The sequence below is a fragment of the Tamandua tetradactyla genome, chromosome 15 (genome assembly GCF_023851605.1).
Source record: "Tamandua tetradactyla isolate mTamTet1 chromosome 15, mTamTet1.pri, whole genome shotgun sequence".
NCBI lineage: Eukaryota > Metazoa > Chordata > Mammalia > Pilosa > Myrmecophagidae > Tamandua > Tamandua tetradactyla.
This window is the reverse complement of record NC_135341.1, coordinates 1,449,336-1,471,961: the sequence shown is the minus strand read 5'-3', so window position 1 is coordinate 1,471,961 and position 22,626 is coordinate 1,449,336. Positions and strand designations below refer to the sequence as shown.

Below are 22,626 nucleotides of genomic sequence, written 5' to 3'. Positions count from 1 at the left end.
CCAAATAAACATTTATGGTTTAGTCTCACACATAAGTAGAAATTTTAAAATATTAATTACCATCTATTTTCAGCACACTGCAATAATGACATTCTTTTGTTCTTCCTCACGCAAAAGCGTTTTTTAAATTTGTACATTTAGTCACTATCATTATACACTCTCGGCATCCCTAGATTATACCATCTCAATCTTTATCATCTATCCTTCTTTGTGATTTCAGTTATGCCCCAGCCCTCCTCACTCTATCATTCTCATATGCAGCTTCATTCATTATTTTAGCATAATTGTATTACAGTTAGGCAATATTGTGCTGTCCATTTCTGAGTTTTTATATTCAGTCCTGTTGCACAGTCTGTATCCCTTCAGCTCCAATTACCCAATATCTTACCCTATTTCTATCTCTTGATGGTCTCTGTTACCAATGAAATAGTCCAAGTTTATTCACTAATATCAGTTCATATCAGTGAGACCATGCAGTATTTGTCCTTTTGTTTCTGGCTAATCACACTCAGCATAATGGCCTTAAGGTCCATTCATGTTGTTACATACTTCATAACTTTATTCTGTCTTATAGCTGCATAATATTCCATCTTATGTAAATGCCACAGTTTGTTTAGCCAACCATCTGTTGATGAACATTTTGGCTGCTTCTATCTCTTGGTAATTGTAAATAATGCTGTTATAAACATTGGTGTGTAAATGTCCATTTGTGTCCTTGCCCTCATGTCCTTTGAGTAGAAACAGCATATGGATGGGTACTGTTTTTTATCTATTCTGCCAGATGATGTCTTTTGTTTGGAGAGTTTAATCCATTAACATTCAGTGTTATTACTGCATGAGTAGTACTTTCTTTTGCAATTTTGCCTTCTGGATTTTATATGTCGTATCTAATTTTCCTTCTTTTACCTTTACTTATAGTCTTCCTTTCTACACTCTTCTCTACACCTCTCTCTTCTGTCTTCATATCTGTCTCTAGTGCTCCCTTTAGTATTTCTTGCAGAGCTAGTCTCTTGGTCACAAAATCTCAGAGATATTGTATCTGAAAATGTTTTAATTTCTCCCTCATTTTTGAAGGACAATTTTGCTGGATATAGAATTCTTGGTTGGCAGTTTTTCTCTTTTAATAATTTAAATATATCATCCCACTGTCTTCTTGCCTCCATGGTTTCTGCTGAGAGATCTGCACATAATCTTATTGGGCTTCCCTTTTATGTGATGGATTGCTTTTCTCTTGCTGCTTTCAAGATCCTCTCTTTCTCTTTGACTTCTGACATTCTGATTAGTAAATGTCTTGGAGTGTGTCTATTTGGATCTATTCTCTTTGGGGTATGCTGCACTTCTTGGATCTGTAATTTTAAGTCTTTCATAAGAATTGGGAAATTTTCAGTGATAATTTCCTACATTAGTTTTTCTCCTCCTTTTCCCTTCTCTTCTCCTTCTGCGATACCCACACCATGTATATTCATGCACTTCATATTGTCTTTCAATTCCTTGAGTCCCTGCTCATATTTTTCCATTTTTCCCTATATTTTCTTTTTCTTGCCAGATTTAAGATGTTCCACCCTCCAGTTCATTAATCTTATGTTCTGTCTCTTGAAATCTACCATTGTATGTTTCCATTGTTTTTTTTTTCATCTCTTCTACCTTGCCTTTCATTCCCATTAGTTCTGTGATTTCTTCTTTCAGACTTTCAATTTTTTCTTTTTGTTCATTCCTTGCCTTCTTTATATCCTCCCTCAATTCATTGGTTTGGTTTTTGATGAGGTTTTCCATATCTGTTCATATATTCTGAATTAATTGTTTCAGCTCCTGTATGTCATTTCAATTGTGGCGTTTTTCCTTTGACTTGGCCATATTTCAATTTTCCTGGTGTGATTTGTTATTTTTATTGGCATCTAGACATTTAATTACCTTACTTAGATTATTCTGGAGATTGTTTTCACTTCTTTTACCTAGGGTTTTCTTGCTGGATGAATTTGTGGTCTTTCTGTTCTTTGACATTCAGTTCAGCTTTATCTGGACCTCTAGCTTATGTTTTGTTTAACAGGGGAGAATTTTTCAGTTCTTGTTTTCTTGTTTCTTGCCCTGCTTTTTTGGTGCCTATTCCCCCACACCCTTAGGAGTGTCTACTTAGGTATTATACACCCCAGCCAGATTTTCTCAGACATAACTGGCCTCCTATCAGGAGGAAAGAGTCACCTGCATCAGTTTTACCTCAGGGTGATACCCAGCCATTTGAAAGACTTCCTGTGAAGTCTCTAGACTCTGTTTTTCTTATCCTTCCCAGTATGTGACACTTGTCTGCCTGCAGGTCCCACCAGCATAAGATGATGTGGTACCTTTAACTTTGGCAGACTCTCCCTGATGGGGGTGTGGTGGAGACAGATGAGAGGTTCTAGGCTGGTTTTAATGGCTTCAAATTACCAATCCCTGGGGTCTTAATTCCTTGAGGGAGGGATTCCACCTGAATTGGGCTTCACCCCTCCCCTTGGGAAGGCACAGTCTCCAGACAAGCCCCCCAAAGGGCTCACTTCTGCCTATGCCTAGGACAGTTGCAGCCTGAGAAGTCCTGCCTGTATCTCCAAAGGCTGTCAAGTCTTTGTAGGAACACAGCTACAAAAATCTCTGTCTCCTTCTCCTTTTTTCCCCATATTCCATCAGCCCTGCCCCCTTGACACTGGGGCAAAAATGAGCAAACTCTGCTTTGACCAGGTTCACCTAAGCTGGGGGCATATATTTAGTTGTCAGAATGTGTTAATTAATTCCACAATTGGTTTTTGATTGTGCTCAGTCCCTGCTACTGGTAAAGTTCCTTTCCTTTTCCCTCTGGGAAGCAGCCTGTGTGGGAGGGGCACTAGCTGCCACAGCTTTGGGAACTCATGATTCTGTGGGGGCTCACAGCCAGTCCAGCTGGTCCAGACTGGGGTACGCTGTGTGTCCGGTCACTGACATGGCCCCCAGAGCTGTTCTATACTGTTTCTGTTTATTTAGTAGTTGTTCTGGAGGATGAACTAAAATGCATACATTGTTAAGCTGCCATCTTGACCCAGAAGCTCTCTCACTTAGGTTTTTTTTTTTTTTTTTTATTAATTAAAAAAAGAATTAACAAAACAATTAGAAATCATTCCAATCTACATGTACAATCAGTAATTCTTAATAACATCACATAGTTGCATATTCATCATTTCTTAGTACATTTGCATCAATTTAGAAAAAGAAATAAAAAGACAACAGAATAAGAATTAAAACAATAATAGAAAGAAAAAAAAACAAAAAAAACAAAAACAAAAAACCTATACCTCACATGCAGCTTCATTCAGTGTTTTAATATAATTGCATTACAATTGGGTAGTATTGTGCTGTCCATTTCTGAGTTTTTATATCCAGTCCCGTTGTACAGTCTGTATCCCTTCATCTCCAATTATCCCTTCTCTTTTTTTTTTTAATTAACAGAAAAAAAGACATTAACCCAACATTTAGAGATCATACCATTCTACACATGCAATCATTAATTCTTAACATCATCACATAGATGCATGATCATCATTTCTTAGTACATTTGCATTGGTTTAGAAGAACTACCAACATAACCGAAAAAGATATAGAATGTTAATATAGAGAAAAAAATAAAAGTAATAATAGTAAAATCAAAACAAAACAAAACAAAACAAAACAAAAACCTGTAGCTCAGATGCAGCTTCATTCAGTGTTTTAACATGATTACTTTACAATTAGGTATTATTGTGCTGTCCATTTTTGAGTTTTTGTATCTAGTCCTGTTGCACAGTCTGTATCCCTTCAGCTTCAATTACCCATTGTCTTACCCTGTTTCTAACTCCTGCTGAACTCTGTTACCAATGACATATTTCAAGTTTATTCTCGAATGTCCGTTCACATCAGTGGGACCATACAGTATTTGTCCTTTAGTTTTTGGCTGGATTCACTCAGCATAATATTCTCTAGGTCCATCCATGTTATTACATGGTTCATAAGTTTATCTTGTCTTAAAGCTGAATCCATTCTGCCATTCTATGTCTTTTGATTGGGAAATTCAGTCCATTAACTTTTAGTGTTATTACTGTTTGGATAATATTTTCCTCTACCATTTTGGCTTTTGTATTATATATATCATATCTGATTTTCCTTCTTTCTACACTTTACTCCATACCTCTCTCTTCTGTCTTTTCGTATCTGACTCTAGTGCTCCCTTTAGTATTTCTTGCAGAGCTGGTCTCTTGGTCACAAATTCTCTCAGTGACTTTTTGTCTATAAATGTTTTAATTTCTCCTTCATTTTTGAAGGACAATTTTGCTGGATATAGGAGTCTTGGTTGGCAGTTTTTCTCTTTTAGTGATTTAAATATATCATCCCACTGTCTTCTAGCTTCCATGGTTTCTGCTGAGAAATCTACACATAGTCTTATTGGGTTTCCCTTGTATGTGACAGATTGTTTTTCTCTTGCTGCTTTCAAGATCCTCTCTTTCTCTTTGACCTCTGACATTCTAACTAGTAAATGTCTTGGAGAACGCCTATTTGGGTCTATTCTCTTTGGGGTGCGCTGCACTTCTTGGATCTGTATATTTAGGTCTTTCATAAGAGTTGGGAAATTTTCAGTGATAATTTCTTCCATTAGTTTTTCTCCTCCTTTTCCCTTCTCTTCTCCTTCTGGGACACCCACAACACGTATATTTGTGCGCTTCATATTGTCATTCAGTTCCCTGATTCCCTGCTCAAGTTTTTCCATTCTTTTCCCTATAGTTTCTGTTTCTTTTTGGAATTCAGTTGTTCCATCCTCCAGTTCACTAATTGTAGCTTCTGTCTCTTTAGATCTACCATTGTAGGTATCCACTGTTTTTTCCATTTTTTCTTCTTTGTCCTTCACTCCCACAAGTTCTGTGATTTGTTTTTTCAGATTTTCTATTTCTTCTTTTTGTTCAGCCCATATCTTCTTCATGTCCTCCCTCAATTTATTGATTTGGTTTTTGAAGAGTTTTTCCATTTCTGTTCGTATATTCAGCATTAGTTGTCTCAGCTCCTGTATCTCATTTGAACTATTGGTTTGTTCCTTTGATTGGGCCATATCTTCAATTTTCCGAGTGTCATCCATTATTTTCTGCTGGTGTCTGGGCATTTGATCAGATCTCCCTGGGTGTGGGACCCAGCTGGTTGAAAGGTTTTTCTGTGGAATCTCTGGGCTCTGTTTTTCTTTTCCTGCCCAGTAGGTGGCGCTCGTGGCGGTCGTTTGTCTACGGGGCAGTCGGCCCGGGAAACCGCACGTGGAGGCGGGGGTTGCTGGCCGTGGCTTGGGGGAGTGCCGGTCCAAATTGCCCAGCTGGCCCGAGACGCCAAGCGTGACGGGAGGGCCCCGCTATCCAATGTTCCCAGTCAGACCGGGGAGCCACGTGCGTGGAGGGGACCCCAGACGCCAGCCACCCCAGCCGGGAAAACGTGCACCCCTCAGGTATCTCACAGCAGTGGATTCTCCCTACCCGTTCAGCCGTTCCAGAATGGGGTACGCTGTCTTTTTTGGTCTCTGTCGTGACTCCGGGAGCTGTTTTGTATTGTTTCTGTTTCTTTAGTTGCTTTTCTGGAGGAGAAACTAAGACCCGCGCGTCTTACTAAGCCGCCATCTTCTCCGGAAGTCCCTCTCACTTAGGTTTTAATAGTTTGAATACTAAGGTCCAACATTGTTACCTATCAAGAGCCTGCCAAAACCTCTGTGTTTCCACCAACGTATGAACTACTAGTAATACATTTTTCTTGATTCTCTTGACCCAAATGTACTCCAGAAGGGCAGGTATCAATTCTGTTTATCTCAGCATTGTATATCACAGTGTGGTATGTGAAAAGTCTCAGAAACTCTATTGAAAGAATGACAGATATTTTGACTTAGGCATCTACTCTTTATTAATGCCCATGTTTTGGGATTAATGTTGAGGGAAACCACTTGAAAGTATTTGAGGAAGTTTGAAGAAGTCAGTTCCCAGTCAAAACATGCCAGCAATTAGTTGGGCGGTGTCTGGGAGCTTCCTGAAGTAGTTTCATTGGTGATTAAACAAAAGCCATAAATGTTTACTGTCACAAACTGAACTGGTGAACACCTGAACTTGTATAGCCAAGGATGGAACAAACAAAGAGAATTATTTTATATGAATTGTTTGAATTTGTTAGGACTTAAGACTATTTTCACTTTAAAAATCTTTTAGGACATAATTGAAGTCATAGCAATGACAGTGAATTTTCATAAATAAACAATCATACAAAGCGTATTTTTGTCTCATGCTCTTCAGGGACCCATTAAATGAGTTCAGAGATTTTCCATTTAATCAAAATTATTTCCAAGCTTCACATCTAAAATAATTAAGAATATTTTTTGAATACTTAGTTTAAACATTGACTTCCATTGTGATTATCCCATTTTAGCTATTTTCATAAACTGTTCAGATTTTTCAATATTGTAGAATTTATCAGGATACTGATGACATTTTCTCAATTCATCCTATCAGTTTTTTAATCTTGTTAGAATTATTCTTTCAGAGACTATATCATTGACTTGAAGACCTTTGATACTATTTCAAAGTTTTGAAAAATTATGAGTTTTTCTTTCCTCTTTAGGATTGTTCTGTTGTCTATGATTGGTATATTTTAATCAGGATTCACCCATTTCCACATAATTCTGTTCAAACTGAATGCAATGTTTTCTAATTTGATACAATATGTTAGACTCAAACTTCATACTTCTCATAAAGAGGGCCTGATTGATCACTCCCTGAACTTAGAAAAAAATATTTGTCTCAAACTTAAGTAATAATTCATTGTAACTATTATAAATAAACATGTTAACTGAATATCTTTATTGAGTTACATCAAAGGACTCTACATCAACTATTTATGTTGCCATTCAGGATAAGAAGTTGGTTAAAATACTACCTACATTTTTCAGATGAAGAAATTAGTTTTCCTTGGCTCAAATAGGTCATATTTAGTGATGCTTGAATTTATCTTGGGGCTCTACAAGCATGAGTTGCATTTAGCCACAGGGATCATTATATTCAGTCCTGGCCTTCAGATACCCTCAGTCTTCAAGTTCCTTTGCTTTTAGTAGCATGCCTATTTCTGGTGTATCTTAACATTTAGTGTCTACCACCCCCTGTAACAACTGCCAATAGTTGAGGCCCCCTAAGTGGCATATTGAAGGTTTCCAACCTGTAATGGCCCTCAGAAACAATTTTTACTGCATAGATAGGCCCTTCTGTATTGAAGTTTCTGGTTCCCAGAAGGAAACTCTTTTACTAAGTTACATTGTAATTATTCCCCTGTATATGAGGCTGTGACACCAGGCTATGTGTGGCATTTCTCAAAAATATCAGGCAATCTCATTAGGTCTTTCAGGTCAATTCCATTCCCCAGGCTTAATAAATACTCTTTTACATCCTTGAGGTGTCTATGAATTGCCACATTCTTGCCTTTCCACTCAAATTCAGCAGCTCATTTGAAATCTGTTTGAGAATCAAAACAGGTAATTTTGAGGTAGGTGTTTTGAGCCATTAAATTTGAAAATATTATTCTGCTGGCATCTCTCCATAGAAGCTGAGGCATCATCATTTATCCCAGTTGACATCTTTCCTTCCAACTTTGTGTTTGATTCCCATCCCTTGCTAAAGTATCATGAATTTTATATCATTATTTATAAATAATATATTTTATCTTAGAATCTACTCCATCTAAAATCTGATCCAGGCTCTTTGAATTTCAACATGTTCTAAAATCTTCCATTCTGAAACTTGATGAGCAGTTAAAACACTTTTGAACTTTTATTTACAGCTGCTGACTTCTCATGTACTTTTCAGTGCAAATTGAGAGCAGAGTCCATATGTCAGTTTCTCTCCTCATCCCACCCTCCTCACCACCTTCAATCTGAGTCTTTATTCCCATTAATTCATTGACATCAGTCTTGATGACAGTAATATCTTCATCAATATAGCAGTCTCATGAGATCTTTCAGCCCTCATCTTATTTCATCCTCAGCAGAATTTGAGTAATTCCTGCTTATGAAATCTTTTTTCTCCTGACAATTTTGACTTTTCTCACAGGTTAGATTCCCAGAACCTAATATGTAGGATATTTATTTGAAAGTGCTCTTGGGATAAATGTGGTGGAAAGGAGAGGAGAGAAAGAAATCCTGGACAGAAGTAAAATTGAATCTGCAAAGCAACCTTATTACTGACATGGCCCAGTATATGTGAACTAAGCTGAAATAGAATGACCATAACTATATACACTGGTCTCCATTAATCACCCTGGGAATATGTGCCCTTATAGCATGTGGTTTTCTGCAGGTGAGGCAATCCTCAAGTATCCAGACAAATAATGGACATTGTCAGAGCATTGATAACATTCAGAATCTGAGCAGGAAATTTTTCACATAAGGATCTTGGTGGACCATTTACATGTCATCCAGTTCATCTTTTGTCTCACTGGATCTATCTTTATTCAGGGAGGTGTTCCCCCAGACCTCTCTTCCTGAAGGAAACTGCAAGAGGAAGTATATTTACACATAATTCTACCATGACTCCAGGTGTTCTTGGGGCCAATCAGTATCCTTCTGCCTTGTACATTCTAGATTTCCCTCACAACCACATGGCACCTCTGTCAGTCTCAGGTCTTACCCTTGATAGGTCAGATCTCTTTGTCACAATGCCTTGCTCAGGCAGGGTTTGCTAAGTTTTCCATTTATTAGCAAAGTTTGACAGGAGAATATGCAGAGGTACCTAAGTAAATTATGTAGGTGCCAAACATATTCTTCCTCCCTCATGTAATATAACAGCATACCTTCTTCCCTCTGATCAAATTAATCACTCTTACCAAGATATAGATCCCTATTCTCACCTGTCAGGCCCTGATCATAAACAGCAAGAAGTGCCCAGCTGGGACTAAAGCAAAGAGTTCAATGGCAGCATTCTTGACCTTATGTCTTTCAAACAAATATTGGAATCAGTTTACCAATATTGTCAGTGTATTGGCATGACTTTTGGGGAGAATTTAATCATATTAATTTGACATATAACATATTAATATATTGAGTCATATGCTTCATGTTTGTAGAACTATATAAATTTTATTGCCCCTTTTTCAAGTTGGAGAATGTGTTAGATTCAGTTGTCAACTTGGCCAGGTGAGCATACCTAGTTCTGTTGCTGCAGACACAAGCCAATGGTACATGAATCTCATCTGTTGCTAATAACATCTGTAGTCAGCTGTCTGCTGCAATGAGTGACGTTTGACTTAATTGGCTTGTGCTTAAATGAGAGAAAGCAATGTAGCACAGTTTAAGCAGTTCAGCATTCCTCATCTCAGCACTCACAGCTCAGCCCAGGCCCTTGGAGATGCAGAAATAAGTCACCCTAGGGAAAGTTGTTGGAACCCAGGGGCCTGGAGAGAAGACCAGCAGAGACCCTCCTGTGCCTTCCACATAAGAAAAAACCTCAGTGGAAAGTTAGCTGCCTTTCCTCTGAAGAACCAACAAAATAAATCCCCTTTTATTAAAAGCCAATCTGTCTCTGGTGTGTTGCATTCCAGCAGCTAGCAAACCAGAACAGAGAACAACAATGAATTGCCTCTTTGCCAGTTTTAAACTGTTCGGTGCCTCAGAAAAGAAAACTAGCAGACATCACCAAATGCCTTCCCAGCTGACAGAGAAACCCAGAACATCATCAGCCCCTTCTTGAGTCAAGAGATCTTTCTGTAGATGCCTTAGTTTGGTCATTTTATGGCCTCAAACAGTAGTCTTGTTAATTAATAAATTATCTTTATAAAATCTAAACCATTTCTGGTATATTGCATTTCTAGCACAATTAACAAACTAAAACAGATACTGGTAAAAGAGATGTAGACAGCAGTGGTTTGCAAATGCAAAATATTTTTGAATGGCTTTTTAAATGGGTAAGAGAAGATTCTGGAAGACTTGTGAGGACCTTTATAGAGAAGGCTTACATTGTTTAAAGAGACTATTGGCAGAAATGTGGACTCTAAAGATACTTCTGATAAGGCCTTAGACAGAAATGGTATTTGTGTTATTCCAAACTGGAAGAAAGGTAATCTTCACTTTAAAGTGGCAGAGAATTTCACCAAATTGAGTCTTGGTTGTGAATGGAAGGCAAAATTTAAAAGCCAAAACTAGGATACTTAGCTGAAGAATTACACAAATGTGGAAAGTGTGGCCTGGTTTCTTCTTGCAGGTTATAGTGAAATGTTACAGGAAAGAGATAAGCCAAGATCTGAACTCTTGTGTACAAAGAAACTAGAAATTGATGGTCTGGAGAAGTCTGTGATTCCAGAAAGGGAGACCCAAGATAATAGTGCCTCATGTGAGGATTTAACCAAACATGGAACTTGCAAGCTGCTACAGAAAAAGTAATAATTGTAGATGAAATTATCCAGGGAGCATTTGTGGAAAGCCCTATCATCTGATAAGTGTTACCCAGGGAGCATTTGTGGAAAGTCCTATCAACTGATAGGTATGATCCCAGTATTCTGCCTAGAAAATCAAAAACAGTTGGCTGTTGATCAATCAGAGTTGTCTTTCCCTAGTCATTCTGCACTAAAAGGGACAGAAAAAGGACAGATTGAAGTAAAAATAACTTCAAAGGCAGAACCATGGAAGCTAAGATCTAACATCAAGAAATCTCAGGTCAGAAAAGCAGGCCCCCATGCATATGGAGAGTGTGAGTGCCCTGAAAGCCGAAGGCAGATCTTCTGCCTCAGTGTTCAGGAAGAGTTTTGGTGACTGGGCCTCAAAGAGGGTGGAGCTCATTCCTTGTGGCTTGTGGAGAGCCTTGTTGCTCCTGTATTTATCTGAGGGGGTTTAGAGTGTGCCCCAGAAATTTCAGAGAACCCTGGTGCTCTCCCAATGCTTGTTGAGGTAGGAAACAAGAAAATGGTGCTCTCTCCAATGTCCCCCAAGGTTGTACTCCTCATCTCAGTGTTTGAAGAGGGCAGTATTTCTACTCTCTTAGAAAGGGTGGGATGGATACTTTCTAAAGCCCTGAGGATAAATGGTTCTCAGACTTTGAAATCTAATGTAGTTTGCCCTGTAGGTTTTTGAAACTGCTTGGGTCAGTGCACTTTGTTTTCCTTCAATTCTTTTCAATGGAAATGATAATGTTGACCATATGACTATACCTCTGGTAAATGTTGGCAACAGATAACTTGTTCTGAGTTTTACAGGTCCAGAGCCAGGGGAGAATTTTGCCTTGGGACAGACTCTGTCTATAACTGAATTTGATGAGTTTTTTTTTTACTGGTTCTGACTTTGTATTCCATTTATATTGTTAGGAAAATGCTTTAAGGCTTTGTGATATTGTAATGGAGTGATTGTGTTTAATATATGGAAAGAATATTTGTTTTTCTTGGGGTCCAGAGGGTATGATTTGTTGCTTTGACATTGTTATGTACCCCCCAAAAAGCCATGTTCTTTAATCTCAATTCAATATTTTTTGGTGGAATCACTTTTTATGCAATTTGGTTGAGATGTATTCACACAGCATACAATTTATCCAGGGTATATAATTGAAGGCTCAACAGTATTATCATATAATGCATGATTACACTCAATTTTTTAAATCATCACATGCTTGTGTATTCATCAACATGATTAGTTTTAGAATATCTGTATCACTTCAGAAAAAGAAATGAAAAGAAAAAAATCACAAATTCCATACCCTTAGCCCCTCCTCATTTACCAATACTATTGCAATCTACCCAAACTTTTTACCCCTCATCCCACCCATTATGTAATTATTTATGTCCTTAACTTTTAATCATCTGTTGGGTGGATTATTTATTAAGTTGTATCCATGGAGATTTAAGTCACCCAATTGTGGGTGGGACCTTTAATTAGGTTCTTTCCATGGAGATGTGGCTCCATACATTCAAGCTGGGTCATTTACTGAAGTCTTTTAAGAGAGAACCAATTTAGAAAATGCTTCAGAGCCAACACAGAGAGAAACACTTGTGCAGAAAGAAAATACCCCTTCAGAAGCTCTCTGAAATCCAGAATCCATTTGAAAGGAGAGAAAGCTAGTAGACATAACCATGTGCCTTCCTAGATGAAAGGGAAACCTCAAACTTCTGGCATGGTAGGCAAAAATTCTGCCACTGAGCCACAATCTCACTACTCTAGACTGGCTTTTAAAAATATTTACAATACCTAATTTTGGCTAAAATGAAAAGCAGCTGAAACTCTCATATATCGCTGGTAAAAATGCAAAATTGTACAGAAACTTGGGATAAGTCTGATGGTTGAAAAATTAAACATATGTATATCACATATATCATATAACCCAAATTTCCACACCTAGCCATTTATTAAAAATAAATGAAAACCTGGGTTAACAAACAAATCTGTATACAAATGTTTATAGCAGCCTTATGCATAATTGCCCAAAATTGGGAAATAATCTAAGAATCCTTCAACTGGTGAATGGTTAAACTGTGGTACATTCATACAATGAAACACCACTCAGCAACATTATGCATACAGCAAGGATGGATCTCAAATACATAATGCTAGGTGAAAGATAAGTCGCCTTCAAAATGCCTCATTCTGTTCCCCCTAAGATCAGGAACAAGACAAGGATGTCCACTATCACCACTATTATTCAACATTGTGTTGGAGGTTCTAGCCAGAGCAATTAGACAAGAAAAAGAAATACAAGGCATCAAAATTGGAAAGGAAGAAGTAAAACTATCACTGTTTGCAGACGATATGATACTATACGTCGAAAACCCAGAAAAATCCACAACAAAACTACTAGAGCTAATAAATGAGTACAGCAAAGTAGCAGGTTACAAGATCAACATTCAAAAATCTGTAGCATTTCTATACACTAGTAATGAACAAGCTGAGGGGGAAATCAAGAAACGAATCCCATTTACAATTGCAACTAAAAGAATAAAATACCTAGGAATAAATTTAACTAAAGAGACAAAAAACCTATATAAAGAAAACTACAAAAAACTGCTAAAAGAAATCATAGAAGACCTAAATAGATGGAAGGGCATACCGTGTTCATGGATTGGAAGACTAAATATAGTTAAGATGTCAATCCTACCTAAATTGATTTACAGATTCAATGCAATACCAATCAAAATCCCAACAACTTATTTTTCAGAAATAGAAAAACCAATAAGCAAATTTATCTGGAAGGGCAGGGTGCCCCAAATTGCTAAAAACATCTTGAGGAAAAAAAACGAAGCTGGAGGTCTCGCGCTGCCTGACTTTAAGGCATATTATGAAGCCACAGTGGTCAAAACAGCATGGTATTGGCATAAAGATAGATATATCGACCAATGGAATCGAATAGAGTGCTCAGATATAGACTCTCTCATCTATGGACATTTGATCTTTGATAAGGCAGTCAAGCCAACTCACCTGGGACAGAGCAGTCTCTTCAATAAATGGTGCCTAGAGAACTGGATATCCATATGCAAAAGAATGAAAGAAGACCCATCTCTCACACCCTATACAAAAGTTAACTCAAAATGGATCAAAGATCTAAACATTAGGTCTAAGACCATAAAACAGTTAGAGGAAAATGTTGGGAGATATCTTATGGATCTTACAACTGGAGGCGGTTTTATGGACCTTAAACCTAAAGCAAGAGCACTGAAGAAGGAAATAAATAAATGGGAACTCCTCAAAATTAAACACTTTTGTGCATCAAAGAACTTCATCAAGAAAGTAGAAAGACAGCCTTCACAATGGGAGACAATATTTGGAAATGATATATCAGATAAAGGTCTAGTATCCAGAATTTATAAAGAGATTGTTCATCTCAACAACAAAAAGACAGCCAACCCAATTACAAAATGGGAAAAAGACTTGAACAGACACCTCTCAGAAGAGGAAATACGGATGGCTAAGAAGCACATGAAGAGATGCTCAATGTCCCTGGCCATTAGAGAAATGCAAATCAAAACCACAATGAGATATCATCTCACACCCACCAGAATGGCCATTATCAACAAAACAGAAAATGACAAGTGCTGGAGAAGATGCGGAGAAAGAGGCACACTTATCCACTGTTGGTGGGAATGTCAAAGGGTGCAACCACTGTGGAAGGCAGTTTGGCGGTTCCTCAAAAAGCTGAATATAGAATTGCCATACGACCCAGCAATACCATTGCTAGGTATCTACTCAAAGGACTTAAGGGCAAAGACACAAACGGACATTTGCACACCAATGTTTATAGCAGCATTATTTACAATTGCAAAGAGATGGAAACAGCCAAAATCTCCATCAACAGAAGAGTGGCTAAACAAACTGTGGTATATACATACGATGGAATATTATGCAGCTTTAAGACAAGATAAACTTATGAACCATGTAATAACATGGATGGACCTAGAGAATATTATGTTGAGTGAATCCAGCCAAAAACTAAAGGACAAATACTGTATGGTCCCACTGATGTGAACGGACATTCGAGAATAAACTTGAAATATGTCATTGGTAACAGAGTTCAGCAGGAGTTAGAAACAGGGTAAGACAATGGGTAATTGAAGCTGAAGGGATACAGACTGTGCAACAGGACTAGATACAAAAACTCAAAAATGGACAGCACAATAATACCTAATTGTAAAGTAATCATGTTAAAACACTGAATGAAGCTGCATCTGAGCTGTGGGTTTTTGTTTTGTTTTGTTTTGTTTTGTTTTGAATTTACTATTGCTACTTTTATTTTTTTCTCTATATTAACATTCTATATCTTTTTCGGTTATGTTGCTAGTTCTTCTAAACCAATGCAAATGTACTGAGAAATGATGATCGTGCATCTATGTGATGATGTTAAGAATTAATGATTGCATATGTAGAATGGTATGATCTCTAAATGTTGGGTTAATTTCTTTTTTTCCGTTAATTAAAAAAAAAAGGGAGAAGGGATAATTGGAGCTGAAGGGATACAGACTGTACAACGGGACTGGATATAAAAACTCAGAAATGGACAGCACAATACTACCCAATTGTAATGCAATTATGTTAAAACACTGAATGAAGCTGCATGTGAGGTATAGGTTTTTTGTCTTTGTTTTTTTTGTTTTTTTTTCTTTCTATTATTGTTTTAATTCTTATTCTGTTGTCTTTTTATTTCTTTTTCTAAATCGATGCAAATGTACTAAGAAATGATGAGTATGCAACTATGTGATGTTATTAAGAATTGCTGATTGTACATGTAGATTGGAATGATTTCTAATTGTTTTGTTAATTCTTTTTTTAATTAATAAAAAAATGCCTCATTCTGTATGATTCTACATATATGATATTCACCTGCCCATGCACAAAAAAGCAAATGAATGTATTTTTATTTGAGTATACGTTTTTCAGCAAAAATAGTTCTTATATAGACTACACTAATGTTCACATCCTTAGAAGTGGTGGTTGATTACAAGCCATTTTATAGATAAAGAGTAGTAGAGCCCTTCTACCTGTAGATTCACCAGAGTATTTACAGAGCATATAAAAATCACTGAGGAGTGAGTTCTCTGGGAAAAAATATACAGGTTGGTTTTTGGATTTTAGGAGGAATGAAAGGATATCTGCATAATTTATGTAGTTTGATGGTAATGATGATGTTAAAGAAGGCGTGTGTTGATTATATGTATCTTTGATCTGAATTAATGAGAGTATGTTTTGGATTATAGACTGATCACACTGTCAACTTCATTAAAGGAGAGTCCTCCATGAAAATGTTACCTTTTCTAGACTGATAAAGAACCTCTGAGTGTGGAGTTTGATGAAAGCATCATCAGTAAGTATTGATTTACTTGCCTTTTTGGCCTGTTTGGGCTCTGTTTTATAAGGAAGAGAATTTTAACCAAAAAGGACAGTCATTATTTACACTCTAATTATTGAATTTGACTCAGGCACTTAGGCCCAGGCTATTTGAGGTCAGGTTAGGTTATAGTGGACAAATGCTTTCTCTAGATTCAAAATTCATTAGTACTTTTCTCAGGGAAACTTACCTAAAATCATTCAAGGAATAAATTCATGAATTTAGACTAGTAGGAAGCATAGACAAATGAACTAATACATGAATAATAACAAATTTTATGAGTGCCCTGAAGGAAAGAAACTCAATGTTTCAACCTGGCTCAACATCTTAGTCATCTTTGTATGGAGCAGGGACAAGGCAAGACATAAGAAATATTGTTCTCAGTAAATATATATATTGATGTGAGTAAGTGTAAGTTATGTTGGATAGTAAACATCAGTGAGCCAGAAGTTTATGTTTGGGTTGTGGATTCAATTTTATGAAAGTTCTCACATTGGAGGGGAACCTGGGTATGGGACATAACTGTGAGAACAAACTATATGAAAAGGAGATTTTCACAATAGGGTGCATCATCTGACTATTGAAATGAGAGGTGGCATTCAAGTAATGGTGTAAGCCTTAATGAATTTGAACTGGGAATCAAGCAGAAAAAATTTAAACTCTGGCTGTGTCTTATTCTAACAATGTAATTTTTAAGATTACAAACCTTAGAAAAGTTTCTGGTTTTCTAAGGTTTCTGAACCTCTTTTCATTTAATTTGCTAAATAGGTAAATCTGCCTTAATCAATATGGCTAATTTAGAGATTAAATAAATGTAATTCTCCAAACACATTTAATACAATGTTGTTCATGTGAATGCAGGAACAAATGCATAAGTTAATCGGACTGTTTTCAGAAAATATCATTTGTCCATGAAATAATTATATATTTATTAACAATGTTAATAAAAATTTAAAGCAGAAGATCTTCCACATCTATAAATTATGAAATAAAAGCTGTTACAACTGAAAACTATTAATATAATATAAGATGTCAACTGCCATTTTACTAATTTCAAAGTGAAGTTTGGGTTTTATTCCAAATCCTTAATTCTATTTAATTTGAGCCTCTTGAACCTATCAGGATTGTGATATGTTCTGACACATGTCCATATGTTACTTTTTGATGCAAGGGATTTTCAGGAATATATTTGTAATACAGCAGCTGTCCATTGATCTCTCAAAGTGGAACAACTGCTTGATAATAAAATGCATAGTTTCTTTGTTATCTCAATCCAGCAGGATGAGATCATAAATTAGTATTAAACATTTAATGTGGAAGAACCAGGAAAATTTCAGGCAAATATCCTCAGAAGGACAGCTACCAGGCAGTGTAGGACAGGGGTGAGAGTTGAGAGGATGGGGGTGAATATTTCAGAAGCCAGACATATTGATAGAAATCCACAGTGATTTCTCTGGATGTGCAGACCAATATTTTGAGTCAGAAAGGGAATGGAAAATCTCTGAAAACCATGGGCTGATGAAGATATAGAACTCAATGATTTTCATCTTATCTGTACAAGGAAGTTATTCTCTTAGAGCATATTTCATGTTCCTGCTTATTGGATTGGGGTTATTCCCAGGTGGAGGATTAAGAGTCATGAGAGTTGTGCCTAGAAGTCAATAAGTCCAGAATCTAATAGCTTCTTTCTACAGTCTCAGTTTTTCTTACCCCTAGTGCTTATCTTGTTGTGAGTGTAAACCCAGAGGAAGACAATTCTCAGCTGAGCTGTTGACCATGCAGCCACTGGTGAGTAAGGAATACTTCTTTTTACTGAAATTAACCATGTGTTTTCAGCAGATGGGCATAGACATTTGTGCTAGTTTGAAAGGATTTATGTGCCCTAGAAAAGACATGCTTGAATCCTAATCAATCTTGTAGGGGCAATGTTTTCTTCTAATCCCTATTCACCAATATAGGTTGTAAACTTGATTAAGTTATCTTCATGGAGATTTGGGCAATCATTTGTAAGTTTTATACTTGGTTAGATGGAGTCATGTTTCCACCCATTCTGTATGGATCTTGATTAGTTTAGTGGAATCTTTTAAAAGAAGAAGCATTTTGGGGAATGCCTCAGAATGACATACTCACATGAAGCAGAAAATCCACAAGCCATTGACCTTTGGAGATGAAGAAGAAAAATACCTCCCAAGGAGCGTCATGAAGCAAGAGGCCTGGAGAGAAAGTTAGCAGACACTACATTTGCCCACCAACTGAGAGAAATGCTGAATGTCATCACCTTCTTGAACCAAGTTATCTTTATCTGGATGCCTTAGATTGGACACTTCTATAGACTTGTTTTAATTTAGACAATTTCATAGCCTTAGAACTGTAACCTAGCAATTTATTAAATTCTCCTTTTTAAAAGCTGTTCCATTTCTGGGATATTGTATTCTGGCAGCTAACAAACTAGAACAATATTCTAATCTCATTTAGAATCAATTCAAGGATCTTAGCTAAAGTTATATTTATCCTGGCCTCTGTGATGGTGATTATTCAAGTTTGCTGTTTAAATTTCCAACCTGTAGTATGGAAAAGGATTAGAAGAAGCTGTTGTTTTCACAACATTGATTAGGGTTAAAACATAGTTTCTGTTTTTCTATGGCACATAAATCCTTTCAACCTAGCACATTCCACCCTCTGGACCCTAAAAAGGATATTTTCCCCATATACCAAATACATTCATTCCATTACAATGTTAGAGAACCTTAAACCATTTCAGTAACATTACAAATACAATACAAGGTTAAAACCAGTAAAAGTCTCATAAAAGTTAGCTACAGGCATGGACAGTTATTAGGCAAAATTTTCTTCTGAGTCTGGACCTGTGAAACTAAACAAGTGTGAAACTCAAACAAGTTATTTGCTGCCAACATAAAAGGAGGAACAGTAATAGGATATATGTACCCATTTCCATAGGGATGAAGGACCACATGGGTCACAGGACCCAAGCAGTCTCAAAAACCTGTAGGGCAGATTCCATTAGATTTCAAATCTGAGAGTCATTTATCTTTGAGGCTTTAGAAAGCAGCAGTCTCACCCTTTCTACAGGCCTATGCTTGCGTCTCTGAATTCAACATTGGGAGACACTGGAGAGACCACCTTTTACTCAGCTCCACCCTCTCTAAGCAGCAGGGCCACACCCAGCCTCGCTGTAAGCTTTAGGATACACACTCAACTCCATGTGGTTGCAGTCCTACTCTCCCCTATCCCCAAAGAGTGTGCTATAGCCTCTCCAATGCCTGAGTCATCACCAGTCTTCCACTGCGATGAGGTGGAAGGTCAATCCTCTTTCTTTGGGGCAAACTCACTGTCTCCACATGCTTGGATGGGTCCACTCTCCTAAGCCTGAGGCTTCTTGACTTCAGATTTCAGCCTCCATAATTCTACCTTTGAAGTTATTTTTTCTCCAATATGTCCATTCTCTGTCGCTCTCTGTCCTGAGTGCCCATGGTTCTTTTTACACAGCTCCTGCCACATTTTCATTAGCTTTCTATAAAATAGTCTCAGATCATGTCCATCAGACATAAGGAATTTCCACAGATCTGTCATGGATAAATTCATGTCCAATCCTGGCTCCCTCTGAAATGGATGGTGGTCTCCACATTTGGTTAAATCTTTATGTGGGGCAGTATACTCTGGGGTACCCCTTTCCAGAATCTCAGAATTTTCCAGAAAATCAGCATCTGATTTCTGCATACCCAAGAATTCAGTTTCAGCTTATCCCTTTCCTGTTGCATTTTGCTATAAGATGTGAGGAGAAACTAGTTTGCACTTTCCATATTTAATTTGGAAATCTCTTCTACTAAATTACCAAGTTCATGGATTTTAAAATCTGCCTTCCATCCAAATCCACAGGTCAATTGTGCCATATTATCTGCCATTTTAAATCAAGGATTATATTCTTTTCAGTTTGCAATAACACATATCTCATTTCTGTCCTAGGCCTTATCAGAAGTATCTTTAGAGTCACATTTTTACCAACAGTCTCTTCAAAGCATTCTAGGCCTTCTCTATCAAGCTGCCCACAACTCTTCCAGAATCTCCCCCTTATCCATTTAAAAGGCCACTCCAACATGTTTGGTATTTGTAAATTGCAGCACCCCACTTCTCTGATGCCAAAATCTGTTCTACTTTGCTAGTTGACATGATGGAAAATACCAGAATCAAAAGCATGGCTTCTAAAATGTTAATTTAATAAGTTGCTAGTTTACAGTTTTAAGGCTGTGAAATTGTCCAGTTAAAATATGTCTATGGAAATGTCCAATCTAAGACATCCAGGTAAAGATACCTTTTCAAGAAAGTTGATGACATTCAGCATTTCCCTCTCAGCTGGAAGGGCATATGGCAAACATGGTGCCATCTGCTGGCTCTCTTTCCAGACCTCTTGCTTCATGAAACTTACTGGGAGGCATTTTCCTTCTTCATCTCCAAAGGTTTCTGACTGGTAGACTCTGTGGTTCTCTCATCCTTCTGTTATGGTTCTGTACCTCTCTTCTTGTTCTCAAAAGGGATTCTGTCTGAAATGGCTCCTCTTATATAGGATTCCAGCAAACTAATCAAGACCCAGGTAGATCCATCTAATCAAATTTAGTACCCACAACTGATTGAGTCATATCTCTGTAATGATAATCTAATCATGCTTCGACCCTATAATAATGAATAGGGATTAGAAGACACATTGCTCTCACAAGATTGATTATGATTAAAACATGGGTTTTCAAGGGTACATCAATCCTCTCAAACTGGCTCAATGATCATTAATCAATAAGTCATCTCTCCAGCACAAGTTTGATGCAGACTCCATTAAGACTCTGTATTCACTGGAGAACTGAGAGGGTTTTGTTCTCATTCAGCCCATGTCCTCTTTAGAGAAATAATGTACTCATTGATCCTGTTAATGCCTGCAAATGGCTTAGATGTACAGTGACTTTAGTTGATAGAATTGAGTAATAGCAGATATTTATAGTTGGTAGGGAAGCTGGTGTTCAGCAAGTGAGTTCATCAGTACAGGGTTGCAGTTGCTTAGGTGGAGGGTTTTGCATTGCTGAGAGAAGCAAATGTGAGGATTAGTTAATAGAAGGAAAAGAGGAAACATTTATTTTCCTCAAATCATAATTTCCTAAAGTTTTAATATATATTTGAACATTTTAAAAACTTTCAAAATGGATACCTAAAATTTTCCCTTTCTTTTTGTTCTCATTGCTCTTTTCCCATTATTTTAAGCAATTTATTCAAATTTTGTAAATAAAAGTAATAAAAAGAAGTGTTGTTTCTTTAATGTTAGCTTGCATTCAGGAGTATAGTAGGTAAAGTAAAATTCATGGCCCTGAGAAATTTTGTGATGAAATGGAGAGACCAGAATCATTTGAGGGCCTTCTTTTATTCTTGAACATAAATAGGAGGTGAAGATATTAAAGAGAGGATGAACATGGGTTTTGAAGATCCCAAGGAAAATTGAGTTTGAATGATCTCATATCCCTGGAATGGGCAGCTAGGATCATCCTTTGGTATAGGAGTTTCAGAAGTCTTTGAAGTGAGCCACTGATCCATGATTCTATTTCATGATAAATTCCTGAAGTTATGGAAAATTTAATGAGACAGCATACACTGTTCCAACTTATCCATGATACCTATTTAGTTCTGTATATGTTATACTTAGCTGCAAAGTTTGCTGCCATTCTATTGAATAATATAGCTGTATATTATGTTCAGATGCAAAGTACTTTACACATAGGCTCATTAGATCTTTCAACATTTCAAACTGTTTGTGAAATGATGTCATAGATGAGAGAAAACAGGTCAACTGGGGCAGTAATCTAACTATAGTTATAAAAGTGGCAATGCATGGGTGTTCACTGTCCTGTGATGAGTCTGTATATTTACTTGAAATAGGTAGAAAATGTTTTGTTATTAATGCTGAAATACAAATTATACCTCACCATCTGTAAGTCATAATGACCAGTTTATTGGGAGATGTCAAGATTATATTAAACCATGTGTTTTTGAGACTTTTTAAAATAATTGAGTCAAATAATCAATGTGTATATGTATGTGTCCATACCTGTGAAAGACAGTTGTTCAATATTGAGAATCATCTGACTTGAAGCACAAATGCAATTTGAGCTTTCTGCAACAGTTACCAATTCCTTAGTTCATGCTCCCAATCATTGTACTCTGAATATTGGCAGATGGCCCTTTCTGAACACTTGTATCTCTGATGTTTTTAGGAGTTGCTGAAATTGAAAGATGTAGTTATAGAATTTACTCAGGCAGAGTGGGTCATTCTGGATTCATCCCAGAGAAGGCTGTTCAGAGATGTGATGCTGGAGAATATCAGTCATTTGCTCTCAGTGGGTGAGTATCAAACTCACCTATCTAATTCTCTTAAGAAGTGTCTAGAACAGTTTGTTTATATTGTTTTAGATTTTACGTTATATTCACATTCTATGTTATTTCATAACATGAAAAACTATCTAAGATTTTTGTCTCTTTACTTATTATTTACATCTAGTTTTTCCCCTGACTAAAATATAATCTTTGTGAACACAAATTCCATGTATTTTTTACTCAATTTTAGACACTCAGCACAATGTTGTAAATACAATGAGCATTTTCTATGAGGATAAATAAGGATATTAAATATGTCCTAAATAATTATTGTGCTCTAGGGATTTTGTGTGGATTCTGATGATAATAGTAACACAACAGGCATATCATTTTCCACATTAAATTAGAATGTTCCAAGGGAACT

General features: G+C 36.9%; 1 protein-coding gene across 1 annotated transcript in view; it reads left to right on the top strand.

The window, feature by feature from the left end:
* The window catches only part of LOC143656891 (uncharacterized), a 73,660-nt gene that overhangs the window by 33,601 nt on the left and 17,433 nt on the right, over nucleotides 1–22,626 (top strand). Inside the window, 3 exon segments of the mRNA XM_077128642.1 lie at nucleotides 15,703–15,809; nucleotides 17,550–17,621; nucleotides 22,103–22,229. Coding sequence (XP_076984757.1) covers nucleotides 15,795–15,809; nucleotides 17,550–17,621; nucleotides 22,103–22,229 — 214 coding nt within the window. The 5' untranslated portion in view covers nucleotides 15,703–15,794.